This window comes from Nerophis ophidion, linkage group LG05 (assembly GCF_033978795.1).
Source record: "Nerophis ophidion isolate RoL-2023_Sa linkage group LG05, RoL_Noph_v1.0, whole genome shotgun sequence".
Lineage (NCBI taxonomy): Eukaryota > Metazoa > Chordata > Actinopteri > Syngnathiformes > Syngnathidae > Nerophis > Nerophis ophidion.
This window is the reverse complement of record NC_084615.1, coordinates 33,088,329-33,105,229: the sequence shown is the minus strand read 5'-3', so window position 1 is coordinate 33,105,229 and position 16,901 is coordinate 33,088,329. Positions and strand designations below refer to the sequence as shown.

General features: G+C 38.6%; 1 protein-coding gene across 7 annotated transcripts in view; it reads right to left on the bottom strand.

Moving 5' to 3' along the window:
• Positions 1 to 16,901, bottom strand: part of sash1a (SAM and SH3 domain containing 1a) — a 528,217-nt gene that overhangs the window by 49,758 nt on the left and 461,558 nt on the right. For 5 of the 7 annotated variants that reach the window (XM_061900590.1, XM_061900595.1, XM_061900592.1 and 2 more), the window contains exons 5-8: positions 12,462 to 12,502; positions 12,302 to 12,391; positions 9,360 to 9,472; positions 4,262 to 4,360 (exon numbers count right to left, since the gene is read on the bottom strand). In XM_061900590.1, coding sequence (XP_061756574.1) covers positions 4,262 to 4,360; positions 9,360 to 9,472; positions 12,302 to 12,391; positions 12,462 to 12,502 — 343 coding nt within the window. The other 2 variants (XM_061900591.1, XM_061900596.1) reach the window with 2 other exon arrangements.

Sequence of the window (16,901 nt, the reverse complement as noted above, 5' to 3'; positions counted from 1 at the left end):
GTGATGTGACAAAGTGGTGAACATGCTCTTTCCCAACTACTTTGGCACGTGTTGCAGCCATAAAATTTGAAGCAATTAATTATTTGCAAAAAAAAAAATAAAGTTTATGAGTTTGAACATCAAATATCTCGTCTTTGTAGTGCATTCAATTGAATATGGGTTGAAAAGGATTTGCAAATCATTGTATTCCGTTTATATTTACATCTAACACAATTTCCCAAATCGTATGGAAACGGGGTTTGTAGTTAACACTTTTGTCAGTCAGCCGGTTTCTGTCTTTGTTGGTATAGGCGGGGCCGCTAGCAAACACACACAGAGGTATGATTCGTAATGTAAAAGTAAGGTAAATTACTGAAAATTATTCGGATCAGCCCCCAAATGTAATCGGTTGTTCCTTCATATTTCCTGAATTTTTTTGGTGTATTTTGTGTTATTTACTTGCTAACTAACTAAGAAAAATACTCACTAATTGACGGACAAACAAACCCTAACAATTACATATTGTAACCGAAAATTATTTTAAAGGAATGAAAAAATCTGTTATTCAGAAGCTAGCATAGAGTAGAACCATACTTCTTGATGGTGACTTCTCATAGCTTTTACAGTATGTTCTGTCTTCCTTAGACAGCAAAGTAGTTGACAGACTACCAGGGCCTCGACTGGTTGCAGCCAAGTAGTCGACTTCATTTCGCCTTGGCTGCGTCAAGTCAAGATTAATCAACAACCAAAATCACACAATTGCTGATTCTTAAGGATCAATTTATGAAACAGACCTGAAAGGACACTGTTTTTTTTCGATAAGTATCTGAGGGTTGTGAGCAAAATCGCAATAAATACAGTAGTCATTTAACTAATCAATGCAAAAACAAAACCGATATTAAGGACAAGGCTCATGCAGCAGCAATAGGCCATAACTGTTATTGAAGGATTTGCAACAACACAAATACAATCTGTTTAATACTCACCAGTTTATTTGGATAGTCAAGGCTTTATATCCAAATTCATTTACAAATTAGTCTAGCAAGGCCCTCCAGTGTTGTCACTCAAGCACATGTAAAGTCCAAAATAAAATCAAGGGTTTCTGGTGCATGCTGCCCCAGCCTGGATTCAGCCCAGGAATGAGAGACGGCTGGGAAGTGCCCAACATGCAGATCTCTGAGCAGAGAAATGCGTGTGTTGTGCACAGAGAACAATCCCAGCGTTTTAGCCCCCTGTGACCCCTGCCGTGGCCCCCACATCCCTAATGGCCTGTCCTGGAATGTGGGCTCGGCTGGCCAAAAAGGAAGAAGGCATGAATGCTTACTATTAACGAGCGTGTCATATACAGGCTGAGATACAGACATGCAGTTGTGCTTAAATGTCTACACATATACTGTATATTGGGAATGACCTAATTCTATTCATCAGAGAAGACATCAGAGGCCCCAGAAAGAGTCAAAAATATATCCAGAAGTTTGGAAATAGGAAAAGACGTGGGTGCAAGTGCAAGACATATGCCTCATTCTTTTGTAGTTTGTTCTTTAAAACATGAATCATTCTGCAACTTTTTCCAACCAACCTTCCACAAGGAAGTGCGATGACGGCAAGAGACTCAGCAGAAAGGACTTACGTTCATTTTAAGTCTTCAATTTACAAAACACATTGTGGACATTTGTATGTGTGAAACTGCCTGTTCTGTTTTTGTATGACTGTTTCCAAGTGCACACAGCTGCATAATAATGAGAGCCAGGACCTCAACCCCCAATGCTGTCATTATGTGACTATTACTGTTATTGGTATGACCGTTGTTGTCTATATTGTTCTCTCACCTCCTCCCTGGTCCCTAAACCTCTGTATCCTACTTTTCCTCTCGAGCTTTACCCTCTGTCCCTCAATCTCAACCCAATTGGTCAAGAGAATTGGCCACCCCACATGTGTGGTTTCTGTTCGAGGTTCCTTCCCTATAGCGTTTTACCTTGTGTTTGCTCATGTGGAGTTTAGTTAGTTCTCTTTAAAGTATGAGGAGCTTGACCTGCTTAGTGTGTTAAGTATTTTATTGTGAAATGCCATGCATCCATCGATTTTCTACCGCTTGTCCCTTTTAGGGTCGCAGGGGGTGCTGGAACCTATCTCATCTGCATTCAGGCGGAAGGCGGTGTACACCCTGGACAAGTCGCCAGCTCATCGCAGGGCCAACACAGATAGACAGACAACATTCACACTCACATTCACACACTCGGGCCAATTTAGTGTTGCCAATCAACCTATCCCCAGGTTCATGTTTTTGGTGCAGACCCCGAAGGAAACCCATGCAGTCAAGAAAGATCCCGAGCCCGGCGATATATTATTAAAAATGTACTTGACTCCTAATCAAAGTTTTTTTAGATTGTAAATGTTACAGTTTGGAGCAACTTGAAAAAATAAATAACTTTTTTTTTCTTTTCAAAAAGTGCTAAGCTAACTTTATTTACGTCTAAAGTAGGGCTGTCAAATGATTTGAATATTCAATCAACTAATGGCATTGTCCATAGTTAAAAGTGATTAATTGCAAATAGAAGTATTTTTCAAATCTTTAATATGAGGAAGTTTATTAAAATGTACACCAAACATGGGACTGCACACACGGTTGGATCTATGCAAGTGGTTCTCAAACTTATTTCCCCCAAGTACCCCATCAGAAAACACATTGGTCTCAAAGTACCCTCATAATGACCAACATTAAAATACAGTATCCTTGTACGCCTAAGTGTTCATTAAAAACAAAGCAGAGGTTTTATGTAACATGTATATTTTTAGGTTTTTGGTCACTGTAACATTGCACAGAGTTTGAACAGTAACACTGTGTTTGAATATAGAAACATGTACTATACTTAAATAATTAATCAAATCGTTAACGTACCACTAAATGTAGCCCGCGTACCACAGTTTGAGAATCACTGATCAATGCAAATGTTTGTTTAATAAACACTATGCTTGTTTAACAACTCAACACAAATTGGACACAGATGCTCTTTTACAGACAAGTTCCATAAAAGACATAGACAATAAAATGCCCAGTGTGACTTTAGTCACAAAAATATTGTATGTACAGTACTTTCCATAACAAGAAGCTAAAAGTAACGGCCTGCATTTGGTAGCGTGAATTGGATTGGATGTCGCCAAGTGTTTAAAAAATAGCTGCAAAAAATAGAAACATCACTTATGTGGAATTTGGAATTAACTCACATCCTGTTGCAATAGTGGGTCGGCGTACAGGGCTAAATTGCACGTTTGTCCACATATGATACCAAACTGCCCTCCACTAATCAAACTCAGCTGTGACCTACATTAGAAATAAGGAAAAACCCCAAACCAAGACAAGCATGCATAAACAATTACTAATATGACTGAAGCTTGTGTTGTCTCTGGGTTTGGGTGGGTAGTGTCTGGAAGTCCACCAGATAAGACAAGTGATGACTCACCAAGCAGGACAGTTTTGTTCAGCTCACCAAAGTACAGTTTGGAAATGTAAAGTCGAACCCATCTTGTGGGGTGTGAGTAGTGTGACATCAAAGCAGCGCGACAAAGAAAAATAATATGTCATTGTGCAGTATGCAAATCTTCTTGAGAACCAACGTCCTCTTCAGTGGACATTTGTGTTTTGAATAATGGAAAATTGTAACTCTGACAAAAGAAATAAACCAAACACAAATGTCCACTGCAAAGGATGCTGGTTCTCAGGAATATATACATGCCATTTTTATTTTTTTAACACAGAACCCATGACGTGACTGCACTAACACCAGAATTAAAACAATCATGTCCACGCCAACAGGTGGGATTAAAACACCTAATCCTAACTATGTTAAAGCTCTGAAAACATTGCAGAAGGCATACAATTCAGTGTCAGTGCCGTTTATGCAGAAAATCTACATGATAAAAAACACGGGAAACAGCACTTCCATAAAGTAATCAACAAGAGTTAAGAAAACATCATACAACTCGATGTATCATGATTCAAATGACATGGTGGAGAGAAAACATTTACAATAGGCAGGCCATATACGATGGGAGTTTAGAAAAAAGGCGAGACAGACAAAAGGCAGAACAAGACAAGGCAAGATTGAGCATTGATGATTTTGCACAGCTCCAAAAAAATGTTACATGCATTCAAATAAGAAATGCATAAAAATAACAACCTATACCTTTGCAGTCCCTCTTGCTTTACGATCAAACTGAGAGGTAGCAGAGGACAGAGTGTGGAAGGGTTTCTGGGGTGGTCAGGGTGAAGGTTGGTACTTACGTTGCAGTTTGAGGACTGGTTTAGACTGGCTGCAGATCCGTCAGTCCACTCTGCAGTGTCAGTACTGCTGGACTGTCTGCTGCGCTCATACTCCTTCAGCTACGTGGAGGAAGAAGAGTTTAGAGAAAGGGCGGGGTCACTACGCTCTTCAGGCAGCTACAGTGCGCATTCAAAGTGATGTAGTTGTTTATTCCACATGTAATCTTGTGATTGGATGTGATTATTTTTTTTAATGACAGTGGGTTTCAAATGAGGGGGACTTTTCGGTATAAAAACTACAGTATTGTGCAATAGTCTGAATAATATTTAACAAATAGAAGGAAAAATGACTACTAAACAAATCATAATGGCACCACCTCCATAAAGCACAAAGTTACCTTTTAAGTCAGTGGTTCTCAACCTTTTTTCAGAGATGTACCCCCTGTGAAAATTTTTTTAATTCAAGTAATCAGAGCAAAGCATTTTTGGTTAAAAAAAAAAGAGATAAAGAAGTAAAATACAGCACTATGTCCTCAGTTTCTGATTTGTTAAATTGTATAACCGTGCAAAATATTGCTCATTTGTAGTGGTCTTTCTTGAACTATTTGGAAAAAAAGATATAACAACAACTAAAAACTTGTTGAAAAATAAACAAGTGATTGAAATATAAATAAAGATTTTTACACATAGATGTAATCATCAACTTAAAGTGCCCTCTTTGGGGATTGTAATAGAGATCCATCTGGGTTCATGAACTTCATTCTAAACATTTCTTCACAAAAAATAAATCTTTAACATCAATATTTATGGAACATGTCCACAAAAAAATCTAGCTGTCAAGACTGAATATTGCATTGTTGCATTTCTTTTCACGGTTTATGAACTTACATTCATATTTTGTTGAAGTTTTATTCAATAAATATATTTATAAAGGATTTTTGAATTGTTGATATTTTAAGAATATTTTTTTAAAAATCTCACGTACCCCTTGGCATACCTTCAAGTACCCCCAGGGGTACGCGTACCCCCATTTGAGAACCACTGTTCTAAGTAACATAGATGGGCAAACCTTTCTTCTTCTTTGGTGGAGGTCTGTGCTTCACAGAGGGACAGTGAAAAAGGAAAAAATAAGACCCTTGCACAATACTGTAAATTCATCCTCACTACATCCCTTTCCGCAAACATGTCTACAACATTAGAGTAAATTATATAATTGAACATGGACATCACCAGCTGTGGCCGAAGACAACATGCTGATATAGTTAAGGTATGGCGACTGGCTAGCATCCAGCAGCTTTATCTACATCTGCATACACTTTAAAATGTTGCTATAGTCACAGTACACCTGCTGTGCTCTTTATAATGAGCTCATCAGCGGTATTACGCTGGCTCAGCAGTTTGCTTCTTACTGCTATTACAACATTTATTCGGTTCAGTGCAACATATTTGGAAATAATAATAATATGTGTTAGTACAGTCGTCTCTCAATACATGACAGATTTATACATAAAAGTCATACTCTAAATATTTTGTCCTACATTAAAGGGTATATGCATTTTAGCTGTCTATTATGTTGTGTTTGAGAAATAAAAAGTATATAAAGTCACCAAGCGGGTTAAAGGCCTACTGAAACCCACTACTACCGACCACGCAGTCTGATAGTTTATATATCAATGATGAAATATTAACATTGTAACACATGCCAATACGGCCTTTTTGGTTTACTAAATTACAATTTTAAATTTCCCGGGAGTTTCGTCTTGAAAACGTCGTGTAATGATAACGTGTACGCAAGAAGTCATGGGTGTTTAGGAAGTATGAGCGCTGCGCACACACACAGCTAAAAGTCGTCTGCTTTAACGGCATAATTACACAGTATTTTGGACATCTGTGTTGCTGAATATTTTGCAATTTGTTCAATAAATATTGTAGTAAGTTGGAGTTGGGAAGCTTTAGCATTTAGCCACACGAACACACGGTGATTCCTTGTTTAAAATTCCTGGAGGTGAAACTTTACTATGGATCACAGCGCGGTCAAGCAAACATGAATCATGACGGAATGTCAACCAGCAGGTTTCGGTGAGAAAATTGTGGTAAAAGGACGCTTCTTACCGGAGAAAAGCTGAGCTTGTGCCGTCCATAAAGCTGCCGTCGACTCCCCTGAGACACTGGCGTCAAGACACCCGTGGAGACACCCTTCCGACTATCAGGTACTGTTAAACTCACTAAAACACTGGCAACACAATAGAAAGATAAGGGATTTCCCAGAATTATCCTAGTAAATGTGTCTAAAAACATCGGAATCCGTCCCAATGCAATCGCGTTTTGTTTTTTTTTTACTCTTTTTTTTTTTTTTCTAGTCCGTCGCTATCAATATCCTCACACAGGAATCTTTCATCCTCGCTCAAATTAATCGGGAAATTGTCGTTTTCTCGTTTCGAATAGCACTTTTTGTTGGAGGCTCCCATTAAAATCAATGTGTATATATGAGGAACCCCCACACTTGTGACGTCATCGTCTGCGACTTCCGGTAGAGGCAGGGCATTTCTCTTAACACCGAAAGTTGCAAACTTTATCGTGGATGTTCTCTACTAAATCCTTTCATCAAAAATATGGCAATATCGCGAAATTATCAAGTATGACACATAGAATGGACCTGCTATCCCTGTCTAAATAAGAAAATCTCATTTCAGTAGGCCTTTAAAGTTGACAATAACAGTTGGAAAATCAGTGCTGTCTTCACCGCAACAATTAAGTTGACCAACTTTTGGCAGAAGAACTTTTTGATGAAACTGCATCTTCTACTTCTGCCTCATCAATAACACGTCTCCACATTGGTGAGCCTTTGATGCGAGAAATATCAAAAGACAAAGCGGGACGTAGCATTGGTCTAACAAGACTGCTATAAACTATCAGCAGCTGTCCGGACAAAGTGGGGATGAACTTTGTTCATTTCAAATGCACTTCATCTTAAACATCAATTACACAGCCCTCGCATTAAAGTGAGGGATGAAAACGCAGGACACGCAATGCTAATATCACGGAAGGCTAACAAGTTAACCCAGCTAATGAAGGTAGGACTGTCACGATGACTTATGTATTTTCAGAAAACCACATGCCCGTGGTTTCAGCAAATGGAAGCCCAGTCCTAACTTACAGAAATTACCCAGAATGTGTCAAAATATTTCCACGTCATAGTCGTGTTATAGTGGCCATTTGACAACCATAGCAATTACACTCGGAAGATCTTTGGGGATACCGGTGAGTACTGTAATCTATTGTAGAGCACACTCAAGGCTGCTATATTGGGATATACATGGGTATTATTTAATGTTTAGAGAGCTCTAATAATGTTCACATGTACTTGAAAGGTAATAAACAGTTAATGCTTCAACTATGAAAATGTTATTCATTAATAATAATAATGTGATTTAGCGGAAATTAATCTACCATGGTCATGCCTCGAAACTAGAGATGGCCGATAATGGCTTTTTTGCCGATATTCCGATACCGTCCAACTCTTAATTACCGATTCCGATATCAATCGATACGGATATATACAGTCATGGAATTAACACATTATTATGCCTAATTTTTGGGTGATTTCCCGCTGGATGCATTAAACAATGTAACAAGGTTTTCCAAAATAAATCAACTCAAGTTATGGAAAAAAATGCCAACATGGCACTGCCATATTCATTATTGTAGTGACAGAGTGCATTATTTTTTTTAACATGCCTCAAAACAGCAGCTTGGAATTTCGGACATGCTCTCCCTGAGAGAGCATGAGAAGGTTGAGGTGGGTTGGAGGTGGGGAGCAGCGGGGGGTGCATATTGTCGCGTCCCGGAAGAGTTAGTGCTGCAAGGGGTTCTGGGTATTTGTTCTGTTGTGTTTATGTTGTGTTACGGTGCGGATGTTCTCCCGAAATGTGTTTTTCATTCTTGTTTGGTGTGGGTTGACAGTGTGGCGCATATTTGTAACAGTGTTAAAGTTGTTTATACGGCCACCCTCATTGTGACCTGTATGGCTATTGAGCAAGTATGCTTTGCATTCACTTGTGTGTGTGAAAAGCCGTAGGTATTATGTGACTGGGCCGGCACGCAAAGGCAGTGCTTTTAAGGTTTATTGGCGCTCTGTACTTCTCCCTACGTCCGTGTACACAGCGGTGTTTTAAAAAGTCATCAATTTTACTTTTTGAAAATAATACAGATAACTTTGAAACCGATACTGATAATTTCCGATAATACATTTTAAAGCATTTATAGGCCGATAATATCGGCAGTCCGATATCATCGGAAATCCCTACTAGAAACAAATGGCCACGATAAAAAAGGGACAACAGTTAAAAGTTTTCCTTTTTTCTTTTTCATCCACTCCAAATCCTTATTAAAGTAAAAAAAAAAAAGAGTTGTTATATGTATTGTGAGTTTTTAACATCCAATTATTGCCTACTTCCATTTAATGCCTAGCCCCTTCTTTGATTGAGGTAAGTGTTAACAACATTTCAAACATTTACGGTGGATTTGATGCTAAAATGATGCTGTTGATCAGTGAGGCACATTCTACAGGGACACACAAAACTCTACACAAAGCATGATCATTGATCGGTTTGTTTCTCTCTTCCTATCAACCAGAATGTGGACGGGGGAAACATTACACATCTGCTTTGTGAAGCTGCTGGATGGCTGCAGCACCCACAAGCAAGGCATTAGAAGGAATAGACGCAGGGAGGATGTAAAGGAGGAGGAAGGAAGCGAAAGGAAAGGTCAATCTTGACAGTGACATCGATTGAAAGAGGTCAAATGAGAGGGAAACTGAATGAGAATCCACCATGTCCACCTACTGAGAAGCAAACCGCTACGCAGCAAAGTCCTCCAATTCAACATATGAGACTACAAGTTCTGCACATTCCCAAGCAACCACACAAGAAAATCCGCCACCTTCAGAACCCACAATGGTCTGGAGTTTGTGTGCGTGTAAACATGACTATGCAAAGTAAGAGGGTCTCATCAGGTTAGTAAAAGTGAGTGGTTTTAGTAAGCCAGAGCTATGGTATCCAAGCGACTACTCCTCCGGAAGAAGAGGTGGCGAGGCGGGACGTTCTTTGGAGGTCCCTACCCGAGCCAGAGCTTCTTCCACAGTGATCATCTTCTCCTTCACCATCATCATCAGCTGGATTCTCTCTTCATCGCTCATGGTGATCTCGCTGGCAACGTAGCCGATGTCCTCACCTGTAGAAAATGTGATTAGCTGAAAAGTCTTTATATGACACACAAAAACTGTCCTTACATTTCAGCAAGTTTTTTTCATCATACAATGGTACCTCAACATAACAGTGTTTTGAGGTAACAGCAACCCCTCGACTAATTGCTACAAGCATCTCCGCCATTAGTCAGCGTAGCAAATCCCACACTGAACCCCGTAAGATCCGACCAACACATCTAGTCTAGGCTGAGATGTACTCTTGTGTCACATAGCTTGCGGCATCCCCTCTGACGACGTCTTAATTTGTTTATAGCTCTTCCACGGGGGCTGGCGTGTGACTTGCAATTCCCTTTCAAAACACTAAGGGGCAGTGTGCCTGAAGAAGCAACTGCAGCTGGGTTAACTGGATATATACCTTCTTGTGAAGACTGAGCAATGACAACGCAACATTGATATCTTTGTTGGCAATGGAACTAGTCATTCAGAAACATCAGTTTGCTTTTACAGGACGTTTGCAAGACCTTTGTAAAGATGGACTGAAGACGGGCAAATTTGCGATGCTATTCGGCTGTTCGGGACGTGGGCGAAGAGCGAGCTGTGTAAATTAAAAATGAACAAAACTGTCAACTAACGATTGTAGCGCCCTATTGGTGTTAATGTTTATGTTCATGCGTTACTAATGTTCAGTTCCCATGTTCGTGAACGTAGCGTGTCTGAAAGGTGATTGACAGAGAATGAGGAAGGGTTGTGTTAGAGAAAAAGACAAAGTATATTCTAACGTTATATTTTTAATAAATAATTCTTATCTGAAAGCTTATTATTCTTTTTGAAAAGCATGTTAAATGTTAAAATTGTGCCTTTTGGGAGATGTTAATTTTTAGTTACGAGCGCCCTCACAATACCAATTAAGCTTGTACGTTGAGGTACTACAATATCTCCTATAGCAGGGGCCCCCAAGCTACGGCCCGCCAACACCCAAAACAAAAACAAAAATAAATAAATAAAATAATACACACACATAAAAACAAAAAAAAAACAAAACAAATATATATATATATATATATATATATATACACATTTTTGTTTGTTTTTGTTATTATATATATTTTTTAAAATATGTCCTTTCTACTCCATTTTCTACCGCTTGTTACTCTTGGTGTCTTTTAGCCGCTCAGGCAAATCATATTGTCTAAAAATGCCATTTCCCATCGATAACCTGTGAGGGTGTACCCCGCCTTCGGCCCGAATGTAGCGGAGATAGGCTCCAGCTTCCCCCACAATACCAAAAGCAGTAGAAAATTAATGGATAGCGTGACATCATCGCGCTCGCGCCGCAGTGTTGGGCGAGCGCCAATTAGTGTGCAAGGAAAAAACTAAACAAAAAAAGAAATATATATATATACATACACACATACATATTAGGGTTGTGGGGAACAATCGATTCGAATACGAATCGAATCGTTTACGTTAATTGTGCGATTCAGAATCGATTCTCTTTTTTTTTTTAAATCGATTTTTTTTAATCAATCCAACAAACCAATACACAGCAAGACCATAACAATGCAATCCAATTCAAAAACCAAACCTGACCCAGCAACACTCAGAACTGCAATAAACAGAGCAATTGAGAGGAGACACAAACACGACACAGAACAAACTAAAAGTAGTGAAACAAAAATGAATATTATCAACAACAGTATCAATCCATCCATCCATTTTCTACCGCTTATTCAGCATAGCAGTGATTAAAAATCCCTCATTGACATTATCATTAGACATTTATAAAAAAAAAAAAAAAAAGAACAATAATGTCACAGTGGCTTACACTTGCATCGCATCTCATAAGCTTGACAACACAATTTGTCCAATATTTTCACAAAGATAAAATAAGTCATATTTTTGGTTCATTTAATAGGTAAAGGAAATGTACATTATTGCAATCAGTTGATAAAACATTGTCCTTTACAATTATAAAAGTTTTTTTTTTTTTTTAAATCTGCTACTTTGCTAGCATATCATCAGACTGGGGTAGATCCTGCTGAAATCCTATGTATCGAATGAATACAGAATCGTTTTGAATCGGAAAAATATCGTTTTTGAATCGAAAATCACGTTGAATCAAAAAAATTTATATATAATCGAATCGCGACCCCAAGAATCGATATTGAATCGAATCATGGGACACCCAAAGATTTGCAGCCCTAATATATATATATATATATATTTATATTTATATACGGGCAAGAAAAAACACAGAGGCTATGTCATCTCTACAAGCCTGTTTCGCAGATTTCCCTGCTCTTCAGGGGATTTTATAATATATTCTGCTCTACCCCGGTATTGAGTACCATATAACAGATAAACCACAGTAACCTCGACTATATATATATATATATATATATATATATATATATATATATACATACATATAAATATATATGTATATATATATATATGTATATATATATATATATATATGTATATACATATATATTTATATGTATGTATGTATATATATATATATATATATATATGTATATATATATATATATATATATATATATATATATATATATATGTATATATATATATATATATATATATATATATATATATATATATATATATATATATATATATATATATAGTCAGTGTACAGCTTGGAATGTTGTATAGATTTAATCATTTTCATTTTCTGCTTCTGAAGGTCACAGTACATTTTGAAATGCATATTTCCCTCAATAAACCTCAGCTTTCCAGTTTCTGAAGCACTTATGTAGCCCCAGACCTTGCAAAGTTTCACTTCTAAATTTTTGTACCTTACTTTCGTGACATAGTGTAGGCGTTGCACAAACCTTTGGATGTCTGTCGCGTGGAAGGCTTGTGCTGAGACTTGCGGAAGTTCTGCCAGAATGACTTGTTCTTCTTTTTGTTGTCCCATTTACCTAAAGACAGGATGGATTAAGAAGACTATTCCTAACAATTGTTGCTGCAGCCCTGAACAGTTTTTCTTACCTCCTGATCCGTCTTCAGAGCTGGATTTGTGCAGGGACATTCTAAGAGAAAATGAGAAAAGTTGACATAAGAACTATGTTGCGAAAACAGTTTTTGTTTATGAAAACGTAATTTGTCACACATTGTTTATTTGAATTTGACAGTCACAGATGTGCACGTTATCCTTATTTGAATGACTGTTTTAAAAACAGACTCAATGATATTTAAATATTTTTAAGACGTTTCCAAAAAGTCTGAAAGCAGGATGAGTTAAGTGTACTGTACAGTAACGCAAATAATTTTAATGCTAAAAGTGACCGCATCCTCCTGAGACGCAGTATCCTCTGCAGTGGATATTTGTTTTTGGTCAATTTCTTTTTCAGAGTGACACATTTTGGAAATATATATCTTTGTTATTCAAAACACAAACTGGAAAATACACACAACACTGGAGACCCTCACAATCATATTTGTTTTTTTGCTTTTGAGCAGACAACTTCCTGGACTGCAGCTGTATTGATGCCATACTGACACAAATAATGGATATTTAAATAAATCATCACCAAAATCTATTGTTTTTTTTAGCAAAACTCCTCTAAAAATAATTTACTGTATTTTTGTGTGTAATTCTGCTAACTTTAATTATCCAAAACTAAACATACAGAAAAAAATGGTAATTAAGGGGGTGCAGTTCCATGTCTGTACCACTTGAGGTCAGAAATGGTTCTAAACAAGTGCTGCATCCAGCTCAAGGAAGAGAAAAATGAGGACTTGAGAGAAATGAGGACAGTGAGTAAGAGGGGGCAGATTTGGACAGAAAAAAAGAGGGCAGACTTTGTTTATCTTTCCACTTCCCTCCACTTGTCCCAAGAATGACGATAAGAGGCGCGGGAGAAGAGGACATATTAGAAGGAGACATGGAAAACATTGCAAATTAAAAAAAAAAATTATAATCCTGACATATTTATAAATCATTCCCAAAAATTAAGTACAAAAATAAAAGGCTCAAGAGGCACATAAAATATGTTTCCACTATTTTTTGCTGCAAGTTAGACTGAAAAGCTATGTAAGCTATTACTTTATCATTTTATTTACTGGGACCTACAATGAGTTCAATCTACACAACATGTCCTTGTGGAGTAGTTATTATTTATACATGTATTGCCCATTTTTTGAGTCTCTCTAAAAGCTTTTTGTTTCTGGAGGCGTTCCCAGATTGCAATCAAAAACATGCACCACCTTTCTAAAAGTATCACCATTTATCTTTTAAAATTGTACACTTTGAATAAATATCTAAAAGTCGTCAACGCTATTTTTTTTGCAGACACGGTCAAAAACAAACTTCATAAACATTATATAGATTCACCTGGTCACAACATAAAGTGAAAACCTGCTCACTCTCCAATTGATTCAGACTCGGCTTATTAGCAGCATTTATGCCACTGCATGTCGCACGTTATTTTATTATTATAGTGTTATTATGCGCGTGCCAATATTACATGAAAATAATACTTAATGCTACCTTTTTTGTGTTTCCTCATACCCTGAAGCAGAGGAGCAGGAGTTCATTCCCTCTACCTAAGAGCTGTGACATTACAACATAGCCAGATTACAAAACCCTGCAAAGGGAGTCATCCAAAACTGCGTGCAAGCTGATGCCAAAATGCATGAACCGTAGGATTTGACACTTTGGCCTTGTTTAAAACAAGTATCCAACATTATATCTTTTTGCTGTTATACTTTTCAATGTTCTTCTAGTCAGAGAATATTTTTGGTGCAATGGATGTAATTTTTACCTTAAATAGTTCGACTGTATGCAAGATAGAGGACCGCTTTAAAGGCCTACTGAAATGAGATTTTCTTATTCAAACGGAGATAGCAAGTCCATTCTGTGTGTCATACTTGATCATTTTGAGATATTGCCATATTTTTGCTGAAAGGATTTAGTAGAGAACATCCACCATAAAGTTCGCAACTTTCGGTGCTAAGAGAAAAGCCCTGCCTCTACCGGAAGTCGCAGACGATGACGTCACCTGTTGAGGGCTCCTCACATCCTCACATTGTTTTTAATGGGAGCCTCCAACAAAAAGAGCTATTCGGACCGAGAAAACGACAATTTCCCCATTAATTTGAGCGAGGATGAAAGATTTGTGTTTGAGGATATTGATAGCGACGGACTACAAAAAATAGATAAAAATCAAGTTAAAAAATACAAAACGTGATTGCATTGAGATGGATTCAGATGTTTTTAAGACACATTTACTAGGATAATTCTGGGAAATCCCTTATCTTTCTATTGTGTTGCTAGTGTCTTAGTGAGTTTAATAGTACCTCATAGTCGGAGGGGTTTGTCCACGGGTGTCTTGAGGCCAGTGTCTGATGGAAGTCGACGGCAGCTATGGACGGCACAAGCTCAGCTTTTCTCCGGTAAGTGGCAACTTGTTACCACAATTTTCTCACCGAAAACCGCTGGTTGACATTTGGTCGGGATCCATGTTCGCTTGACCGCTCTGATCCATAGGAAAACTTCACCTCCGGGGATTTTAAACAAGGAATCACTGTGTGTTTGTGTGGCTAAAGGCTACAGCTTTCCAACTCCATCTTTCTACTTTGACTTCTCCATTATTAATTGAACAAATTGCAAAAGATTCAGCAACACAGATGTCCAAAATACTCTGTAATTATGCCGTTAAAGCAGACGACTTTTAGCTGTGTGTATGCGCAAAGCTAATATTTCCTAACAATCCGTTACGTCATGCGTACGCGTCATCATTCCGCGACGTTTTAACAAGAAACTCCCGGGAAATTTAAAATTGCAATTTAGTAAACTAAAAAGGCCGTATTGGCATGTGTTGCAATGTTAATATTTCATCATTGATATATAAACTATCAGACTTCGTGGTCGGTAGTAGTGGGTTTCAGTAGGCCTTTAAGCAAAATTAGTATTAGCGCATTGGTATCGGTTTCTCATACGAAAGGAGGGGGGAACAAACATCACTTTTTCCGTAGATGGAATAAAGGTTGCAATTTTAGGACCCTCCATGCAGGAGCGTGAATTGAAGCCCAGTTTGCCATAGCAACCTAATGAGATGCTAATTGAATGTTGTCTGTATGCTCGCCCCTTCTCAGATAAGCTAAAGCTAATGCTAATCAACGTAACTCAATGGAACCTTTTTTCCTAAAACGACCCCCCCCCCCGACACACACCCGCACACTCCTCCTCCTTCATGCTCTATAAATTAGCCTGTTCAGCGCGCACACACTCTCATACATCTGTGCGCTCACTGAATGTCTTCGAAAAGAGCGTGTCAATCCAGGCATTGTGCACCCAGGCAACTTAATTGGTTTAACCTCCCATCAACAGCATCCTGTTCCAATTCAATCCTATCCTCTACATGCATTGAGCTGAGGAGAATGTCTAACTTTCCAATTCAGAGTCACGATAGAAAGGGAATTTGTCACATATATGAGCACAAGCTACATAAGCTCGGGTTCGGTAAGCATCATTTTTTTGTCTGGTTTCATTAAGGTTCATTTTCCTTACTATTTAGTTTGCAACAATACCCACCTATCAATAACCGACCCCATTCCTGAGCGGTCTCTTCCCTCCTTGCAGTGTGCATCATGACAAGTGTGCCCTCCTCCTGCCAACAGGATTGGGGGAGGTGTTGGTGATGTAAGGTGCAACCCAACATCAAGTCTGGGTCAAGCCTTCTGTGTGCTATTGTCTAGCATGGGGGGCAGCAATTGGTTTGAACAAACATGACACAAACCTTCCTAATTGTTAGAATACTCATTGTGTATGTTATTAATGCTCCACTGATGAGAGTATTTGGCAAGCACCGTTTTTTCCTACTAATTTCAGCGATCCTTGAACTCGTCGTAGTTTGTTTGCATGCACAACTTGCCACAGAAAGCCGTGTTTTATGCCACGCCTTTTTTGTCTCATTTTGTCCACCAAATGTTTTATGCTGTGCGTGAATGCGCAAACGTGAACTTTGTTGATTTTATTGATTTGCTGGTGTGCTTCTCACATTCACACACTAGGGCCAATTTTAGTGTTGCCAATCAACCTATCCCCAGGTGCATGTCTTTGGAAGTGGGAGGAAGCCGGAGTACCCGGAGGGAACCCACGCATTCACGGGGAGAACATGCAAACTCCACACAGAAAGATCCCGAGCCTGGATTCGAACCCAGGACTGCAGGACCTTCGTATTGTGAGGCAGACGCACTAACCCCTCTGCCACCGTGAAGTGTGAATGTTGTCTGTCTATCTGTGTTGGCCCTGCGATGAGGTGGCGACTTGTCCAGGGTGTACCCCGCCTTCCGCCCGATTGTAGCTGAGATAGGCGCCAGCGCCCCCCGCGACCCCGAAAGGGAATAAGCGGTAGAAAATGGATGGATGGATGGATGGTGTGCTTCTCAGGCATACACTGCCAGCTAATCGATGCTAACATGCTA